The 17,381-nt window shown below is 47.0% G+C and overlaps 5 protein-coding genes across 6 annotated transcripts; 2 read left to right on the top strand and 3 right to left on the bottom strand.

Moving 5' to 3' along the window:
- Positions 1-167: 167 nt before the first annotated feature.
- Positions 168-4,031, bottom strand: gmfb (glia maturation factor, beta). Its single transcript, XM_085932572.1, has 6 exons — positions 3,870-4,031; positions 2,761-2,857; positions 2,371-2,420; positions 2,176-2,308; positions 2,034-2,107; positions 168-1,925 (listed from the first exon to the last, which is right to left on the bottom strand). The coding sequence occupies exons 1-6, from the start codon at positions 3,870-3,872 to the stop codon at positions 1,854-1,856; spliced, it is 429 nt and encodes a 142-aa protein (XP_085788698.1). The 5' UTR covers positions 3,873-4,031; the 3' UTR covers positions 168-1,853.
- Positions 4,032-4,296: 265 nt separating this feature from the next.
- Positions 4,297-8,107, top strand: lgals3a (lectin, galactoside binding soluble 3a). Its single transcript, XM_085932565.1, has 6 exons — positions 4,297-4,471; positions 4,871-4,888; positions 4,965-5,732; positions 6,394-6,482; positions 6,553-6,709; positions 6,775-8,107. The coding sequence occupies exons 2-6, from the start codon at positions 4,874-4,876 to the stop codon at positions 6,928-6,930; spliced, it is 1,185 nt and encodes a 394-aa protein (XP_085788691.1). The 5' UTR covers positions 4,297-4,471; positions 4,871-4,873; the 3' UTR covers positions 6,931-8,107.
- acvr1l (activin A receptor, type 1 like) lies at positions 7,935-11,184 on the bottom strand. Its single transcript, XM_085932564.1, has 10 exons — positions 11,035-11,184; positions 10,425-10,517; positions 10,095-10,346; positions 9,782-9,993; positions 9,605-9,704; positions 9,338-9,484; positions 8,994-9,269; positions 8,723-8,920; positions 8,516-8,646; positions 7,935-8,446 (listed from the first exon to the last, which is right to left on the bottom strand). The coding sequence occupies exons 2-10, from the start codon at positions 10,504-10,506 to the stop codon at positions 8,315-8,317; spliced, it is 1,530 nt and encodes a 509-aa protein (XP_085788690.1). The 5' UTR covers positions 10,507-10,517; positions 11,035-11,184; the 3' UTR covers positions 7,935-8,314.
- Positions 11,185-11,291: 107 nt separating this feature from the next.
- Positions 11,292-14,213, top strand: otomp (otolith matrix protein). Of its 2 annotated transcripts, XM_085932567.1 has the most exons (11): positions 11,292-11,372; positions 11,845-11,922; positions 11,996-12,134; positions 12,191-12,327; positions 12,649-12,751; positions 12,877-13,062; positions 13,141-13,315; positions 13,379-13,446; positions 13,530-13,714; positions 13,826-13,997; positions 14,060-14,198. In XM_085932567.1, the coding sequence occupies exons 2-11, from the start codon at positions 11,917-11,919 to the stop codon at positions 14,131-14,133; spliced, it is 1,245 nt and encodes a 414-aa protein (XP_085788693.1). In that variant the 5' UTR covers positions 11,292-11,372; positions 11,845-11,916; the 3' UTR covers positions 14,134-14,198. The 2 variants fall into 2 exon arrangements, with proteins under 2 accessions (XP_085788693.1, XP_085788692.1); XM_085932566.1 differs by lacking the exon at positions 11,292-11,372 and having other exon boundaries at positions 11,800-11,922; positions 14,082-14,213.
- Positions 14,214-14,440: 227 nt separating this feature from the next.
- Positions 14,441-17,283, bottom strand: LOC147044998 (pancreatic secretory granule membrane major glycoprotein GP2). The gene is made up of 9 exons (XM_085932568.1): positions 16,676-17,283; positions 16,429-16,517; positions 16,253-16,357; positions 15,762-15,922; positions 15,550-15,685; positions 15,397-15,491; positions 15,153-15,321; positions 14,971-15,085; positions 14,441-14,905 (listed from the first exon to the last, which is right to left on the bottom strand). The coding sequence occupies exons 1-9, from the start codon at positions 16,755-16,757 to the stop codon at positions 14,733-14,735; spliced, it is 1,125 nt and encodes a 374-aa protein (XP_085788694.1). The 5' UTR covers positions 16,758-17,283; the 3' UTR covers positions 14,441-14,732.
- Between the last annotated feature and the right edge of the window lie 98 nt (positions 17,284-17,381).

Raw genomic sequence — 17,381 nt, 5'->3', positions numbered from 1 at the left:
TGCAGGCACAACATCCTGGGAACCCATTCAGATTTTGCAGGTGGATTTTGTTGTTTTCCTAAGATTTTTGTTTACAACAGTGAATAGGAAGTGGTAATCATCTTAAAATACGTTTAAGATATATTAACAACATTTAGTACAATAAAGTGACTCCAGGGAAAACAAGCTTGACATTAGCAACATTTTTATTTGGACAACAGGAGACTATAGATGCATTCTTATAATAAAGTACAGTAAGGAAAATACAAATACAGAACTGTTTCACTGTTTGATAAAATGTCATTTCATTTTTTTCATTCAGAAAGGAAAAAAACAGCAGGACGACTACTACGGCACTACATTATTATTATTACAACGACAAGGAGGGAAGCAATCACCGAATCACCAATGCTTACTCAGGCTTTTTTTTTTTTTTTTAAAAAGGAGTGTAAGTAAATATATCAAATAGAATACAGCTGCATCAAATTGAAAAAAAAAATCACAATTGAATCAAAGCAGTTAACCTGTGGTTGACTTTTGAGTCTTGTATTTAAATGTTACAGGTGACACATTGTTTTGAAAAGCTGTCATTTGACCAAGAAGATAACTTTTTTATCATGCCTATCAAAGCATTATTACTCACAGGTTCACTTTCAAACTATTAATGAAAGCAAATGTGATTTGAAAAGATCTACCAATGATCCGATACAATAACAAATATATGAACGTGAAAAACAAAAGGTGACTGGCACAAAGTTTAACGCCACTGGCACATCCAATGCACGGAAAAACCGTGGGTGAAAGAATTCACTGATTAAAAAAATAAAAAAAATTCATACAAAGTTGGCATAATGGTGTTTTCAAATCAACTAGTTTTTGCCATCCGTACAAATCCAAGATGACGTTAAGGGAAGTGGAGCCTGAAACAGGAATTCAGCACATTCAAAGACTTGTAATCCAGCAAAAATATTTTTCAAAAATAATTTCCCTCATGAAACATTCCAGATTGGTGTCGTTCGAAGAACATGTAGCATTCATTATCTCCACAAAATTCACCAACCTCGACCAGCAAAAAAATAAAATAAAAAATCAATCGGAATAAGGAAATCAGCCTTCAGGATTTTTGTAAAGTGTGTCAATTGTCCAGTTTGGAATGTTTTGAGATGAGAGCACCAGATGATGTCATAGGAGCCAACACGTGTACATGTAACCCTGCATTCCGCCTAAAAAATTGGCCATACCACAAAATATGCTGCAGCTATTAGCTAATAAGCTAAAACGGCTCATTTGTTCAAATCCGATCGAAGAAGCACAAATAAGATTTTTAATTCTTCGCAATTGTAAACGTCACTTTTCATTCCAGATTCCTTTCCTGCTTGGATTATAAGACTGTGGATGGTATGGTAAACAACAACCTGTCAGCCATCTTGATTGCATTCTAAAACTATCTCATCACTATCTGAATTTCACATGTTGAGGCAGGATGTTTGATCTCCCAAACAGAAACTGCAAAAAAAATAATAATAACAATAAAAAAAGAATAACAGTACTTGCAAAGGTAAGACAAAAGGAGTGAAACTAATACTTTTGGAACCGGTGGAAACGCTCCCAAAACACTTGGGAAGTGAGGATGAGTTTTGGTCCACTACGGGAGCCTTCATTCGACACCGACGCACAGAAAGCACAAAACGGGAGGACGGGACAAGACCCAGATGGTTAGCGCATGTATACTCCGCAATAACAGTCCCCGCCTCAAGCCTCGCCCAACATTTTAACCAGTGAGAAGTCTAGAACGAGACAGTAAGTCGTAAACAGGATTCGAATCAGGAGGTGGTTGGAAAAGAGAACAGCGCAGGTGAACCTGCCCAGGTTCCTTAGCGGAAGAAGCGAAGTTTCTCGCGGAGCCATTCCTCAGTCAGGTCCTCGGTGTTTCGGATTTCAAACACCTGCAGTGGCAAAGTTTGAAATGCAGACTCGGAATGTGCAGAACTTTAAAATTCTTGAAAAAAAGCAAAGTACCGATACCGAGCACCGATACTCGGCCATTCACAAACCTTGGTCATTTGCGCGGTTTGCACCAGCCTGTTTTTACTTCCCGCGTACATCATCTGCTGCTCCGGATTGCAACCTGACCACAGAACATTCCGCTGAGCACGCAACCCGCACGTCCCGCCGTGCAGCACTTTGCGTACGTACCCACGGGGCTCACAAAGATGAAGCAAAGGGGGTAGGAGACGCGTCCGTCGTCGTGTTGGTATTTGTAACTGTACGCTACGAATCGAGGCTGCCTCTCCGGGAGCTCTTCTCTCAGGTCGTCGGGAGAAATATCCTGGAACGAAACAGATGAGCGAAGGGCACGCCATCGAGGTGAGAGTCGACCATTCAACGTACCTCGTGTTCTTCATCCAAGACCACCAGCTGCTTCTCTCTATTGATCTTCACTGGAGGGAATCAAACAGTTACGTGAGTGAAAAAAATAAAAAATATCAAGATTACTGGATTAAGCAAAGACGACATGACGTGATAAAGAGGTGACAGCGGGTGGCTTTGTTTAGAACATCACACGAGTGGATTCCAAATGGAGTGAACGCATGGTTCTTCATTTGGTCCAACCCAGTGGGGAGCGTAGACCAATCTTCCCAGCATGTGTAAATAAGAGCACTGGCTTACGGCTTAAAGGTGACCCACTTTGAGGAAACCGTCAAGGATTTGGACTGATGAAACGGATTGTCCACAAATACAGAATCTCAAGGAAAACCTAAATATGAAATCCATACTCACTGACGATGGCCGCGTTGTTGGTCTCCTTGCGCAGACGGAACTTCTTCAACTTCTCGATCAGATTTTCATCCACATCGCACACAGTCAGTGACTCACTCTGATGGAAGAAAAAAAGACCATCAATCTGATCCAGAGCCAAAAACAACAAAAAGACACCCTGCTGGTTGAATAGGATTTTAATACTCTGCACATTGCTGTCACCTCCTCATCACGTTATATAACTTCACAGTACACAGACATGAGCTCCTTCAAAATCTTCCTTTTATAATTGCACCTTCCTCAACAGATGGTCCGGAGGCGGGATTTCGCTGAGCTTTGAGAAGATCCTCAGAGATTTGGCCGACTTTCAGCGCAAGTGACAAAATAGGAAGTGCAGCTTTGATAAGAAGACAAAGAATGAGGAACCACAAATGACACTTGCGACAACAGCGCTACTTTCGGGTCTGGTTATTTCTTTATAAACAGGAAGCCTGCAAACTTACATAATGCTAATTTGACGTGTCTTGAGCGGTAACTTTTATTGTGGAGACACGCTGTCAAAAACACCCAAGGGCGACAAAAATAATAAAAAAGAAGAGAAGGAGGCAAACTGCTTGCTTGTTCAAACACATTATTGGCATCCGCAGCAGCAAGTTTCCACCCAGACACCAAAACCTGGCTGTGTTCTCCTTCACAATAAAACAACTCAATTAGGAAACAACTGTTTTCACCAGAGATTAAAACAACTTGAAACATTTTAAAATGGGGCACTATTCGGTTACTGTAACACTGTACCGATTTGTGATCCGTGTTAATTTGTGGATTTAATATTAATCCCACGAATGAGGAAGCAAATGGTAAACACAATGCTAATACGTACATAAAATCCAAACTAGTCAGACCAGGTTAGCTTTCTTTTTGACACCCATAGCCGGAAGCCGGTTGAAAATTAGATTTTGCGCTTGACACTAGCGTGCTAAGGCTATCAAGCTAACGATAGCCAGCCAAAGGTGGTAATTTTCCGCACGCAACCGTATCCTCAAAACTTTATGTTGGTTAACAACAGCTAACGAAAACACACAAGCGAATGTGATGTCAACTCTGTCCCTGACAAAAAACGACACACTCACCATTGTTGTTTTCGGAGTTCCAAGCTCGAAGACGCGGAAGGCTGCTGATCGGAATGTCAGGGACGCGTTCAATGTTTTTGTTTTTTTAGAAACTTCACAGTAGCTTGTGACGACTCTGGCCAATCCGGAACAAGAGATCCTCCTCCTCAATCTTCAACATTGTCACTCATCGCTGTCTAGAAAAATAAATTCTTACATTTTTTAGTATGAACAATGTAAAAAGCCGCTGGATTGGTGACAAACTGTGGAGATTATTATGATTGAATATTATCTGATTTCACATAAATTACAATGACTAAAATTCAACTTGATTTGGTAATCGTAAAACCAATATCCTTTAAAATGTATTCTATTTTTACATTGAATAAAACCTTTGTCGTCCTCATGTAAACATAATAAAATGAAGATTCTGTTTTGGTTTGGCGTAAGTGACGTCACCAAATGGGCGTGCCCGAACTTCCTGTTTGAAGAGTTGTGTCAGGCAAGCAGCTGCGGTAGCTTGTAGTTAGCTAAAGGAGGCGAAATTGGCTGGCTAACTGGCCTACAACTCCTGGACAACAAGCGACCCACTTTCACCTCTAAAGACTCCACCACACGGACAGGTTCTTATTGACAATACCGTTATATTCCCTTCTAATGTCTTCTTTGACTGCAAGTGGAGTTGACAAACTACAGAGTTAGCCATCGCTCGCTAGCAGTTTTGCAGCTACATTTAGCACACTCGCCCTGTCAACACAGTGTAGCAACTTAGCTCGTTTGGCCAATTAAGTAAATAGCCTTTAGCATGCAGGCGATGACACTGCTTAATTTGCTTAGCCTAAAGTCGTTTCAGTCCACTCGGCCATCCACTTTAGTTGACTTTGTTACTCATTTGCTCAGAATGGAAATATTTCGTGTGCCATTACTCAGATTTGCCTGTGCGTGTGTGTGACACTCCCTCCTGCTTGACAGCTTTGTACCCGCCCCGAAAAAAACCTCATTCATTTTTGTCTTTCTTTTAGGTCATGTCGGATTTCTCGGTAAGTTTCACCCGAATGCACGTTTGTGTCACAGTTCTTTTTGTATGATGCCGCTTGTTTCCCCCTCCCATGGTAGCTAACGGATGCTTTGGGAGACAGTACCCCAAGCCAGGCCAAACAACAAGGCAACACCAATCCGTCTGCACCGGCAAACAACCCTCCGCCTCCTTCCAACCCCGGATGGCCCTCGTCAGCCCCCGGAGCTCCCACTCAGCCCTCGGCCCCCTCCGGTTTCCCCGGCGGCACCGGCCCCGGGGCGCCGGGCCAGTTCCCCTTCCCCTCCGGCCCCGGGGCACCGGGCCACTACCCGGGGCCCCCTTCGGCGCCGGGTGGATTCCCATCGGGTCCCGGCATGCCTGGACAATACCCTCCGGCGCCAGGGGCTCCGGGGCAGTACCCCGCCAGCCCCGGGGCGCCCGGCCAGTTCCCGGGGCACTACCCACCTGAAGGAGCACCCGGGCAATTACCCGGTGGGCCCGTTCCATACCCAGCTGGACCTTTTCCCTCCGGTCCCGGCGCTCCTCCCGGGTCTTATCCCAACATGCCTCTCCCGGGTAACTACCCAGCAGGGGGTAACGGCATGTACGGCCCAGGGGGTCCGGGCGCTTTCCCCCCTTCCGCCGGCCCAGGCGGTTTCCCCCCCTCCGCCGGCCCAGGCGGTTTCCCCCCCTCCGCCGGCCCAGGCGGTTTCCCTGCGTTCCCCCCCGGTGGAGGCTTTCCCCCAATTCCCACGGGCTCTTGGGGCAACGGAGGCGGAGGTTTCCCGCCGGCAACTGGCCCCTTCGGTCCAGGTCCCGGCCCCATGGGCCCTTACAACAACCCTGCTGCTCCAGGAGGCATGTTGGTGAGTACGAAGAACCGCGTCCAGTCCGTTTGCTTGCTGGCTTGCGGTGGTTGGTGTGCAGTGAAGCCTCTGTGGGGACAAACTTTTGGTTTTCCACCGAGGCGGTTTGTAAGGGCAAATCATCTGGGTTGCGGCTGCTGGAATTTCTCGACGAGGGCTCTGCTGGGGGCAAGAAGCTTCATCAACAAGTCCGTTATGTGAAACAAAGGTTATTTTTGAAAATGTCTTCTTGTCTTTCAGCCCAGATTTTATCCGCCATATAAATGAAAGGGACAAAGGACATCACTTCCAGAATCGACATGTGGTTTGAGTAGAACACGGTGTAGGGGGGAGTTAAGACTGAGCAGTGGTGTTATTATATATTCATTTATTACATTTGATTTTTTTTTTTTGCTGCATTGACAAAAATGTTTGAATCACTGGCAGTAGCACTTTTTGTAAGTCTCTACAAATAAAAGGTCTGATTTACTTTTGCTCTTTTTTTTGGTAACGACTTGGTGGTTTGTACAGAGTGACATTGGTGAATTGTTTTTCCCGGATGAACATATTGTAACATTTTCTTGTTGCAGCAAAGTTCCTTCTTTGTGTTCCAAGAGGAAGCTACGGAGCAGTCACCTTTGTGGTCGGCTTCAAATACGAACCTGATATTTTATTCTTGCAGATGGTGCCGTACGATCTCCCGCTCCACGCCGGACTGATGCCGCGTCTCGTCATCACCATCGTCGGCGAGCCGCTCCCGGGAGCGAGCAGGTGTCTTCTCATTCCGCTTCATGTTTAGCCAGGGAGGTTTCCATCTTTAAATTTTACACCTGTGTTACAGATTCCACCTGGACTTCATGAAGGGTTCCGACGTGGTCTTTCACTTCAACCCTCGCTTCCACGAGCAGACCATCGTCAGAAACTCCAGCATCGGAGGCTGTTGGGGGCCGGAGGAAAGGGACGGAATTTTCCCTTTTGTTCAAGGCCAACGCTTTGAGGTAAGCGCACAATGTGAAACTTCTCTGAATTGGTGAAAAATCCGCTGACGTGTTTCTCCGAGCAGCTGAAGATCCTGGTGGAGGAGGACGTGTTCAAGGTGGCGGTGGACGGCAACCACCTGCTGGAGTACGAGCACCGCGTGGGCGGCCTGGAGGACGTCACCTTGCTGCGGGTGACGGGCGACGTGGCGCTCTACAGCGTGGCGCCCAACATGATCTGAATACCACTTGCTGGAAAGACAAACTCAAGTTGAAAGAAAAAAAAAAAAAAAAGCCCTGAGAAATAATGCGCGCATCGCACGCCTCTGGAATTTGACACACACGTGTGACAACACATTTAGCAGCAGGTCATCTTTACCCATTCGGTATTTTTTTGGAGATATCATTTATCTCAATAGATGGCATGAAAATAACGCTTTGCTATGTACTAACGTTAGAACTGCGCTCGCAACATTATATGTAAGAAGAGAAGAAAAGAAAAACATGAATGAACCTTTTCACCATTATGCATTGCTACTCGTTAACGTTTTGACCAAATGGGTCAAATGACAGATTGTGAATGAAGTCACCCGGAGCTCTAAATATGGTGAAAAGTTTCATTTCATGCTACCACGCGTCCCCGAAACATTTCACGTTTCTATCCAGTTCCAATGCAAAAAAATTTGCAGAGTTAATAAATGCAGATTTTGACGTATGCCGTGAAATGAATTGCTTTGGAACAGTGTCAGTCTCCTTTTGTAACCGATGATGTAGCCAATATGGGGTAAATAATTCACTATTTTTATCCATTCGTTAAATAATTAAGGGTGGCGGAGATCTACTGCCCGCAGTATAACCAACCGCCACTAGGGGCGCCATGTTTTTTTTTTTCTTTATAGTATGTATCAGGTTTAAATCAGGGTTGTCAAACTATGACCCGTGGGCCAGATATGGCCCGCCAAGACAAATTCTGCATTAACTTTGTGTCAATACTAAAATGACAAATTGTCTTCACTAATAGAGATGTTGTTAGCAAGTTTCATTACCATTCATCTTTTGAGTATGTTAAGAAAGAAAACAAAGTACGGTGAAATAATAGGAAAGAAATATCATCGGTAGATTGTACTCACTGATTCTTATCTGAAGCTGGAGTCAGTCCTTTGCAGTGAGCCAGGCCACGTAGGAAGAAAAAAGGTCAAACTTGAGAATGGCGTTTGATTGCCTCCTTGCAAATTGCATAATAACAAATGTGACAGTGGGCGGAGCCTGTTTGGAATTAGGTGTTTTATTGCCAAAGATAACAGTGCTACAAGTTTTTTAATTTTATCCAAGACAATTGCAAACAGTAAATCACAGATTAATTTGATTTCCCCCTATGTACTCGTGTATTTGACTGACATAATAAAGTTGTTTCAGTGACGCTTGCCTTTTTGAATAATACCATAGTAGTCTTTGTGGTAGCCTTTAGTATCTCGCTAACCGCTTGTCGATTTGTCTCTCGCCGCATCGAAGCCACGGATCGGAAAAAGACGACATCGGTTCTATTGAGAAGTCCACGGTCCTCCGTGTGGCTCGGTAGTAAAAGTCCGCAGGAGGTCGCCAAAACCGTTCCGGCTCCCTCGTCTCTCACGAGTCTTTTACCTTGTCCAGGCAGCTGTGAATCTTATCCAGGGTCTTCTTGATGCGAAGCGCTGTCAGCCTGGCCGACGGGTTCTGGTACCAGCATTCCTTCATCAGTTTCACCAAAGCCGACAGCGTCTAATCCGAGAAGAAGAATATTTCAAGTCCAGAGTGTATATCGCCAAGCCTTCTCTCCAAAGTACCTACCGGGTCGGAGAACCAGCGATTGGGAATGAAGGGCCTCTGCTGCTCCACGCACACCACCTTCCTCATGTCTTCGAAACTCGGGTCGCTCGGTACCTGATCGTAGAACGGAGGCTTGTATTCTTCTACGATACCTGCGGGGGAAGGAGAACCATTAAAGGTTCATCGTCAAGCTCTGAAGGGGAGGGGAAAAAAAGGAAATGATTTCACCGTTGCTGTACGAGCGTCTGGCAATCTCCCACAGCACCAGACCGAAGGCCCAGACGTCCACCCGCTTGAAGGCGTCAAAGCACTTTGTGTGTAAGCTCTCGTCCAGGACCTCGGGAGCCATGTAGCGCTTGGTGCCCACTTTGGGGTTGTTGCCAGCGTCCAGCAGGTTGTCGGCCTGCGAGTGTGTCACCGCCAGACCTGAAACGTAACGTAGGAGGGCCGATTTAATCACATGGGATCTGAACGCTATTGGACTCCGCAGATGGCTCACCAAGGTCCGCGATGCAGCAGCGTAGCTCCTTGGTCACCAGGATGTTCTTGCTTTTCAGGTCACGGTGAGCGATGGCCGGCTTGCCCTCGGCGCCAAAGATCTCGGTGTGCAGGTGCACCAGGCCGCTGGCCACCGACGCCGCCATGGCCAGGCCTTCGCGCGTCTCCACCGCCACGCGCTGAAGATAGTCGTACAGGGAGCCGTTCTCGTGGTAGTGCGTGATCAGCCACAGCTGCGTGCTGGAGTTGCGCGACGTCATGTCGGACGCTATGAAGCCTTCAGCGGTGAAAAAAAAAAAGACTTAAAACCACATCCTGACTCATTGGTAAGGACTTGATACCTACCCAGGATGTTTTCGTGTCTCAGGAGCACAGTGTTGTAAATCTCGGTCTCTCGGAACCAGGACCTTTCGTCCCTGGAGGAGAAAATCTTGACAGCCACGTTCTCGCCTTGCCACTGACCTCGCCACACCTCGCCGTAACGGCCCTTGCCTAGAACGCATTTGTTGATTTTCAACAAATACCATTTTACAGAATTAATTCTTTGTAAAATGTCTTTTTTTTCCTTTAATGTTTTCATTTAAATCACTATTTTAGCTCCCCGACACTCACCTACACACTCCATCAGACTAATCTGCCTGGCAACAGTCCTCTGAACCAAGAAAGGAAGGCCCGACCCGCTTCCCGACGTGCACGAGTGGTCCAGCAGATCCTTGAAAGGCAAGACAGACCCGTTGAGTCAGAGCCGCCGCAGCTTCCCGGTCAATGGCCGCCCGGGGTCGTTCTTACGGCTAAAGTGCCGTCCCCCGCGTTGGAGGTGAGGAGTCCGTCCACGGCGCCGTGCTCGGTGTCAAACTCCTGCAGCCTGTGAAGGTATCCCCGGTGGAGCCTCCTGCAGAGCAGCGCCGACGCCACCGACAGCAGCGCCAGCGCCAATACCGGGCCCACCGCCAAAAGAGCCAGCGTACCGGCGCCGTAGCCGACCGGCTCGCCCCGGGGAGCTACGCCGGAAAAATAGCGACGAGAGTAACCGAAGGGACATTTGATAGGCTTCGACTGTTTCTGCGTCCTGGTTTTTGATGAAAAAGACTTCTCGGAGTACCTGAAGGCAACATGGCCATGACGGCACTCCTGGTGGTGTTAGCGTTGCACAGGTGGCGCGAGCAGCAGCGGATGGCTTGGTGGGAGGAGGGCGGCGTGGAACAGTGAAGTCGCGTTTTCTTGGGACCCTCCAGGCAACCGCGCTCAAACACCACGCCGCCGCTGCCCACGCGCACCGACGAGAAGCAGCGCGTGCCGCGGCACTGTTCCTGCAGGCACTTGGAACCGTCGCACAGGCACAGGAGCTGACCCTCTGGTTTAGGGGGGAGACGCAGATGTCACACACAAATACTCTGGACCTTGTTCCAAAAAAAAAATATACTAGTAATACCTGAGCTCTCAGACCATGTCTGCGGGGCCCACAGGGAGAGCATCAGCAGCAGTAGGGGGACATGGACACTCCTAGCAGCCATAGTTTAGTGCACTGAAGCGGCCAGGAAACAGTCCAGTGAATACATCAGGCAGAAAGAAGTTGACAAAGAGGATAATTGCATTTACGCCCCCTGATGTCTGCCAACATCTCCTAATTGCATTTAAACATGGCAGGAGCAAAACATACCAAGCTTCCAAGTGGGGCATGGATGAATGGTATTCCCCTTCAGTTCAATGATGAGGTTTTGGTGTGTTCTTTTGAGTTACAAGCATGGTCACGCAACAAATTGAACTCGCATCTAAAGGCGTAACTGTGAAAGTAAGCGAAACGATACCTTGTTTTTTCCTTCCAAGTCGTTCAACTCTGATTTAAACGTAAATGTCGGCTATTAAGGCAAAAGGACGTTATTTTTGGGAGCCAGAGGGCCACGCAAACGAGGTTTCTTTCTCGCCGCCTACAAGGCGCCACTTAAGGCAGAAAGATGCACGACGCCGCTCGAGTTAGCTTAGCCGAGCTAAACTAGCTGCAATACGGAGCAAAAGCCGACTGGAATTTCGATTTGACCCACCTAGCACACAGGGATGACGGATTCTACCTCATCATGTCACGCTTCGGTGCCCTTATTTTTTGGGTTGGAAGTGTTTTTCTTTTTGTGCCTCCTCTCGGGGCCACAGCCCAGCCCACCCGCTCACTTGTTTTGTTTCAGCCCCCCGTGACGTCACAACAACCCAGGTGCATTATGGGCCTCAGTATTTATGATAAAACATTAAAGTGATTTTAAGTTGAAAAAAAAAATCTTGAAATTCGTTGACGCTAGCACGCAGCTCAATAAATAAATAAATAAATAAATAAATAAATATTGTAAATCAGGAGTGTGGATGTAAATCAAGATTTCTTTGCAAGAATGTAATCCATTTTGAATATTGAAACAATTTTTATGCGTGACAGAGCAGAAGTACTTTTATGTTCGCTCATGCATGCACTTTGAGGATCACCTTGCAATGTTCTCTTCAGAGTTGCACTAAAACAATGTGCCCTTTCATCTCGGAACCAGGCCATTCATTTCAACCTATTCTAATCAGAAAATACAATTAAAAAGAAAACATTCGGGACGTAATCAAAGATTTGAATCGGAAACTCGGTTTTGATTGAATGAAATAAAAAAAATGTTGTATCATTTCGCGCAATTAAAATTGATGCAACTTCTGCCCTGCAATGTAGTTTTTCCGCCTCATAATTTTTTATTTTTGTTTTTTTAAGCCTGCAAGTATGGGGGGGGGAAACAGAGCAGTTTTATTATTCTGTATAACGCGTCTGTTTCCCGTCTTCACAGAGCCGCATTGTCTGCAACTTTTTTTCTCTCTCTCTTTAATTAAAGACTCCCCAGTCTACTCTCGGTGACCTGACGCGCTCCTCGTGAAGGGAGCGAAGGGGAAACGCTATACCTGCCATGAAGGTAGGATTATACGACAAGAATAATGCGCCCTAAGATTCTCGCTTGAGTGACTTTGCCCCCCCCTTTCCCTCAGCCTTGCAGTGAAATCCTGATGCTCTTCATCCTGAGCAGTCTGACCAGAGTGGACATGGAGCTTTTTGGGACAACGTCAGCTTTCATATTTCTGCTGCACCTGCTTTCTGTCGGTGGTGTAGCCAATCCCAAATCAACAGGTAGGAAAATATATTTGTTGTTGTTAATGAATCAATTGAAATGCGCATCTCCAAAGTGTCCTGGTGCGTCGTATCCGATGCGGAGGAGCAGAAGTGCGCCGATCTGGCCGGGAACGCCACGGCTCGGAATATCCGAGGCACTTTGCAATGCGTGCGAGGCCTGAACGCAAGAGACTGCATGGAAAAAATTCAAGTACGTCTCCATTCAAATGCACGAGTATTAAAAAAAAGTTTTCTCTCTTCAAACCTATATACAGTGGAACCTTTGTGATCGACGCAATTTACTTCTGAACAAAAAGAAAAAAAAACCTTCTCAATTTTATGAAATTGAAAACCTCGTTTTTGCTAACGGCGAAATCAATTTTATTCCTTGAGCGGTGCTTTGCTGCCATCTTGTGGCCACTTGATGCCAAGCAACTATGTGGAATTAAATTGAAAAAAATAGTTCAATTTCAACTTTCTTCTTTTTAAAATATATTTTAAAAAGTCTTGTTTACGAGTTTTTTTTTGTCAGAATGGGAGTGCAGACGCAGCCTCCATGTTTGCAGATGACATTTACGCCGCCGGCCTGTGTTACGGCCTGGAGGTGGCTGCCGGGGAGTCCCTCAATGGAGTAGGTAGGCATCTAAGAGATCAATTCCTTTTTCTTTCTCTTATCTGAGGAGATCAGGAGCCAACTCTCCTTTTCTCATTATACATCTTGAATGACCCACAATGACTATCTGATCCATCTACTGGCTAGACGGCGTGAGCTACTACGTGGTGGCGTTGGCTCGCCGCTCGTCGTCCGACTTGTCCCTGCTGGAGATGCACGAACGCAGCTCGTGCCACCCGGGCATTCGCACCACGGTGGGCTGGACCGTACCGGTGGGCTACCTGCTCAACACCTCGCAAATCAGCCCGGGCCACCAGTGCAACTTCCCTCGCGGTGAGAACCTCACTTTGCATAGAAACATAAATCATAGTTACCTGGCATAGCATGTTTTTGGAATGAACCCCCTTCCAGCTGTGGGAGACTTGTTCGGCTACAGTTGCGTTCCCGGCATCAAAGACCCCCAACACGACCCCCGAGGCAACAACCCAAAGAACCTGTGCGAGGCCTGCATCGGCGACGACAACGACCGACACATTTGCGCTAGCAATCCTCGAGAAAGGCACTACGGCGAAGCGGGGGCCCTGAGGTACGCTTTCCCTCGCCGTGAGACGGATTGCATCCCGGGCAATGCCTTTGTTTTGTTTCCAAGGTGCGTGGCGGAGAACCTCGGCGACGTAGCGTTTGTCAAACACACCACCGTTAATGACAATTTGGATGGTGAGTATCTAAGATGATAAAGATTAAAGCAGGGTTTGTGTGTTGCTGCACCATTTGTGTTTGAGCCTTTGATCCTAACCCAGGCAAGAACCAGGACTCGTGGGCCCTGGACGTGGAGGCCGAGGACTTAAAGCTGCTCTGCCCAGACGGCACAGAGGCCGACCTGGACGACTACCAGCACTGCCACCTGGCTGCCGTGCCCGGCAACGGCGTGGTGGTGCGTCAGATGGACAAGTGCCGCGTTTGGAAGTTCTTGGAACGACTGCAGGTCATCTATCCATCTATCCGAATCTATTGCCCATCCATCATCGTTCATCCACTCACCCACCTTTCCTTCTAGTGTCCATCCATCCTTGCCCGCTCTGCTTTGCTCTTGTAGAACGCGTTTGGTAACTCTTCGGACGGCTTGAGCATGTTCAGTTCTTCTGGCTACCCCGACTCGGACGTGCTGTTCACTGACTCCACCCGGCTCCTGCTGAGAGTCCTGGGGGGCTTCACGTCTTGGCTGGGCCCTTCCTACACCAGCGCCCTGCAAGCGTTTGAGTGCGAAGGTCAGCGCGAGGGTCCGCACGACGGGATGAGTCCATATCCAATACTCGAATGCTGTCATGAATTGTTCCATTTGTTTCCAACAGGGTTTTGTTGACAAAAAGTGGCGGCCATCTTTCTTCCTCTTCTCCCTCCTGACATGCAATTACGCCTTCAGCTTCCTTGTGTTGTTTCCACAGTTGTCAAAAGGCGACAACAATACAAACCTGATACATTTGATAAATAAAAATTCTTTTTTTTAAAAGGAAAAATCCAAGAACTGTGAAAAATTTTTAGTGCCTGGGGTGGGTTTTAGAGACACCTGACTCAAATGAGACAAATCAGCAGGGAGACATAGAAAACACGGAGACTGGCGTTATCTACCCATGAAAAAAAAAAAAAAGTATAGTTTGTATACTTTATTTTAGTTGTGAACATATCAAAAATACAAAATAAACAAAAAAACATTTCTTTCTACTGTATGTCAAAGTATTAGCTGAAAAAAGTATTTAAAAATAAGAAATAAAAACAAGACGCATAAATATATATAAAAAAAAGTACTACATTCTATGTGAGGTATATCAAATATCATTTCTAATTTGCCAACAATAAACACAACACAAAAAAAAAACCTGGTATAAAATACTAAGAGACCTACATTGAGGTATTTCACTTCTTCACTTGAATATTAATGACACACAATTTGAAGAAAAATCTTGAAGTAGTGATGTAGAAGAACGCTTTTGGATCCCATCCAGTCATGAGGCCACTTCGGAGATGTGCTGTATGTTGGAAAGGGTGAGTTGAGCCTCCCGCGCCGCCGGGTAGAAGCGCCTGGAACGAATCCACAATCTCCCTAAGACCCCCGTGACCAGCAACAGGACCACCAGGAACCCCCCCAGGATGAAAGTCTCCACCGGTGGGAGTCCACCTGCACGGAAAAAATGGAAAAAGGTTGGTAGAGCGCATATAAATAAAGTTGCTTAAAGAACGTACCTAAACGGGGACGCTCGCTGTCGGACCGTCGTCTGATGGGACCGTAGGACACCGTGTGGGACAGTGGGATGTCTCGCCGCGTCCTCATCGGGATATCTTCTTCGGCCGAGCAGTTCTGGAAGATTCCATTTTATGACCTACCCGAGGGGGGTTGAAGTTGGAGATTGAGCGGGCACACTCACGGGATGGCACAAGCCGGGGCCGTTGTGGCAGATGTGGACGTTGCAGTGCAGGAAGACGTTGGTGTAGGAACCGCCCACGAATTTGAACATCTGGATCCTGAACGTGGCTTCGGCGCCCTGACCGTTCTTCAGCACGCTCAAGGTCTGTTGGTTGGTCAATACGGGGCAGCTGAGACCAAAGAGAAAAAAAAAAATGGAACCGTCCTGATGGTGGTGCTTTTGAATCTTAGAATCGAGCACCCACCTGTCCCTAATGAAGGTGTACTGAATGTGGCTGTAGGGATCCTTAGTGGGCGTGGCCCAGCATCGCTCCATGCGCAACATCAGGTGAGCTGGAATCTTCGGAAGACAAATTTTGAGCCAAATAAAAATGCCCAAAAATGTTTCCGCATCTCACCATAAACACTTTGACAAAGATGTCGTCGTCCAGGGTGAGCGAAGGGACGGTGGTCCACTTGTCCTCAAAGGCCTCGTCCTTGTAGAGCAGCATAGAGACGGAGAAGTTTCCGTCCTCTGTGTTGAGAGTGATGGTCCTGCGCGCGTGTGAAATCAAAGATTGACAGCGAGCTTATTTGGAAAAACTTGATCACCGTATCAAGGAAGACTAACCTGACATCCACGCGGATCATGTTTTCCCCGTTAGGTTGCTGCACCATGTAGTTGATGGGGTAGCGGCACACAAAGGTGATGTTGATGTAATTGCGGGTGATGACGTCAGTGTGGTTGTTGTGGATGGTGTTGACGAACAAGATGTGAGTGGCGTCCGACGTCTGAACCAGCAAACACAAACGCATCCATATTAAACAGTACAAGCTAGGCGCTAATGGCTAACTGAGCTACTTTTGTATTGTTTTATTTTTTTCTCCCCTCACCCCCCGACTCAAACATCTTCACGAGTGCTCTCCAAATGTGTTTGGTTCAACTCAAGTGTGTCTATTTGACGGAAAGCGAGAGGCGAAGACGGGGGTGGGGCGTTTATCATTTCCATGTAAATCACCATCATTTGGAAGCGCTTTAAGGGGCAAGTGCGTCCCGGACTACGCCGCTTTCTCGCAGCCATTGTGGCGCCTGAGAAATTGGTCTATCCCGTTTGGTGTTACCATGATGCTTCCGCAGTGGGACAGATTGCTCTTGATGCTGAAGACGTAGTCGTCGCCCACCTCCACGCCTCGACAATCTGGGTCGTTTAGATGCAAGTCCCAGGCCTGCGGGCAAATATTAAAAAGAATCAGAACCCGCGGAACGTTCACGTGGACTCGAAAAGGGCGTGGCTTACGTAGACGGGAGGGACTTTGTTCAGGAAGAAGGCGCCGGGGATGACCACTTCCATGTGGTCGTTGGTGCAAATGACCGTTTCGTTCAGCTCTAGGAGAAAAGAACACAATTATGATGATCGTTCATTTTTAACGCACTTCAAATTGAAAACAACAGCACGAGATGTGAAGCTATGAACAGAAACTGCTTCATTAAAAATGCGTGAAATTAGATTCAAATGAGATTCAAATAATACTGGATGGACTCACCTTCTTGGAAGGTCTGCAGATCACCTTGGGAGGAGACCACCGTCGAGGTGAGCAGCAACAAGGTCCACGGCAAGTTGACCATCTTGTCTCCTTCCTACCCCTGGGAACGTTTGGCCGCCGACTGCCGCTGTCAAGCCCACAAGACGTAGCACCCCGACGCTCTAATGAAGTGGGAGCCTCCCTCCGGCCAGCTTGAATCATGTCCTCGAGGGCCAACAATGAGATTCCACGCGTGAATAGGGGGAGCCGAGGGGAGTCCGAGGTAACTCCCTTTTTTGTAAACACGCTACGACCACAAGCGCGACGGCGGCGGTAACCATGTACGCCACCTCTCTTTGTTGTCAGCAGACTTTAAAAACAAAAAAAAAATCTTTATGGGTTTGCGGGAACCCCTGCGGGGGGAGCCGGCGAGCAAAGAAAGTGGAGTGCACGTGCGCTGTAGAACAAGATCATAAAACACGCTCTTCACTTCCAGACAGAAGGAAAGAATGTGAGAAGGACTCAAAAGAAGAAACAACAAAATGGCAGGCAGCATGCAAAATGGAGAAAATGGTTGAAATAATACAAAAATGGAAAAAAAAAAAACATGCAAAATCCCCCCCCCCCATCCTCCATTTTTGTTTTTTTTTACAAGTTTGAATTTACAAGATTGGTTTCCAAGAGACGGAATGTTGAAATTTCATTGTCTGGCCACCACACACAAGAA

Source organism: Syngnathus leptorhynchus, chromosome 15, assembly GCF_054491065.1.
Source record: "Syngnathus leptorhynchus isolate UIUO chromosome 15, UIUO_Slep, whole genome shotgun sequence".
Lineage (NCBI taxonomy): Eukaryota > Metazoa > Chordata > Actinopteri > Syngnathiformes > Syngnathidae > Syngnathus > Syngnathus leptorhynchus.
Note: the sequence above shows the minus strand (reverse complement) of the source record. Positions and strands in the feature narration are given on the sequence as shown.

Excerpts from the sequence above, each read along its gene's own strand:
- otomp (XM_085932567.1), top strand. Across the intron at positions 13,316-13,378 it reads GGCGAAGCGGGGGCCCTGAG|GTGCGTGGCGGAGAACCTCG; the intron begins GTACGCTTTCCC and ends TTTGTTTCCAAG. Across the intron at positions 13,998-14,059 it reads GCAAGCGTTTGAGTGCGAAG|TTGTTCCATTTGTTTCCAAC; the intron begins GTCAGCGCGAGG and ends TGCTGTCATGAA.
- acvr1l (XM_085932564.1), bottom strand. The coding sequence starts at position 10,506 with ATGGCTGCTAGGAGTGTCCATGTCCCCCTACTGCTGCTGATGCTCTCC. Across the intron at positions 10,347-10,424 it reads GACATGGTCTGAGAGCTCAG|AGGGTCAGCTCCTGTGCCTG; the intron begins GTATTACTAGTA and ends CCCCTAAACCAG. Across the intron at positions 9,705-9,781 it reads CGGGGGACGGCACTTTAGCC|GATCTGCTGGACCACTCGTG; the intron begins GTAAGAACGACC and ends TTGCCTTTCAAG.
- lgals3a (XM_085932565.1), top strand. Across the intron at positions 5,733-6,393 it reads CTGCTCCAGGAGGCATGTTG|ATGGTGCCGTACGATCTCCC; the intron begins GTGAGTACGAAG and ends TTATTCTTGCAG. Across the intron at positions 6,710-6,774 it reads TTCAAGGCCAACGCTTTGAG|CTGAAGATCCTGGTGGAGGA; the intron begins GTAAGCGCACAA and ends TTCTCCGAGCAG.
- gmfb (XM_085932572.1), bottom strand. Across the intron at positions 2,421-2,760 it reads CAACAACGCGGCCATCGTCA|TGAAGATCAATAGAGAGAAG; the intron begins GTGAGTATGGAT and ends GATTCCCTCCAG. Across the intron at positions 2,309-2,370 it reads TCTTGGATGAAGAACACGAG|GATATTTCTCCCGACGACCT; the intron begins GTACGTTGAATG and ends GTTTCGTTCCAG.
- LOC147044998 (XM_085932568.1), bottom strand. The coding sequence starts at position 16,757 with ATGGTCAACTTGCCGTGGACCTTGTTGCTGCTCACCTCGACGGTGGTC. Across the intron at positions 15,322-15,396 it reads TACACCTTCATTAGGGACAG|CTGCCCCGTATTGACCAACC; the intron begins GTGGGTGCTCGA and ends CTTTGGTCTCAG. Across the intron at positions 14,906-14,970 it reads CAGCGAGCGTCCCCGTTTAG|GTGGACTCCCACCGGTGGAG; the intron begins GTACGTTCTTTA and ends TTTTCCGTGCAG.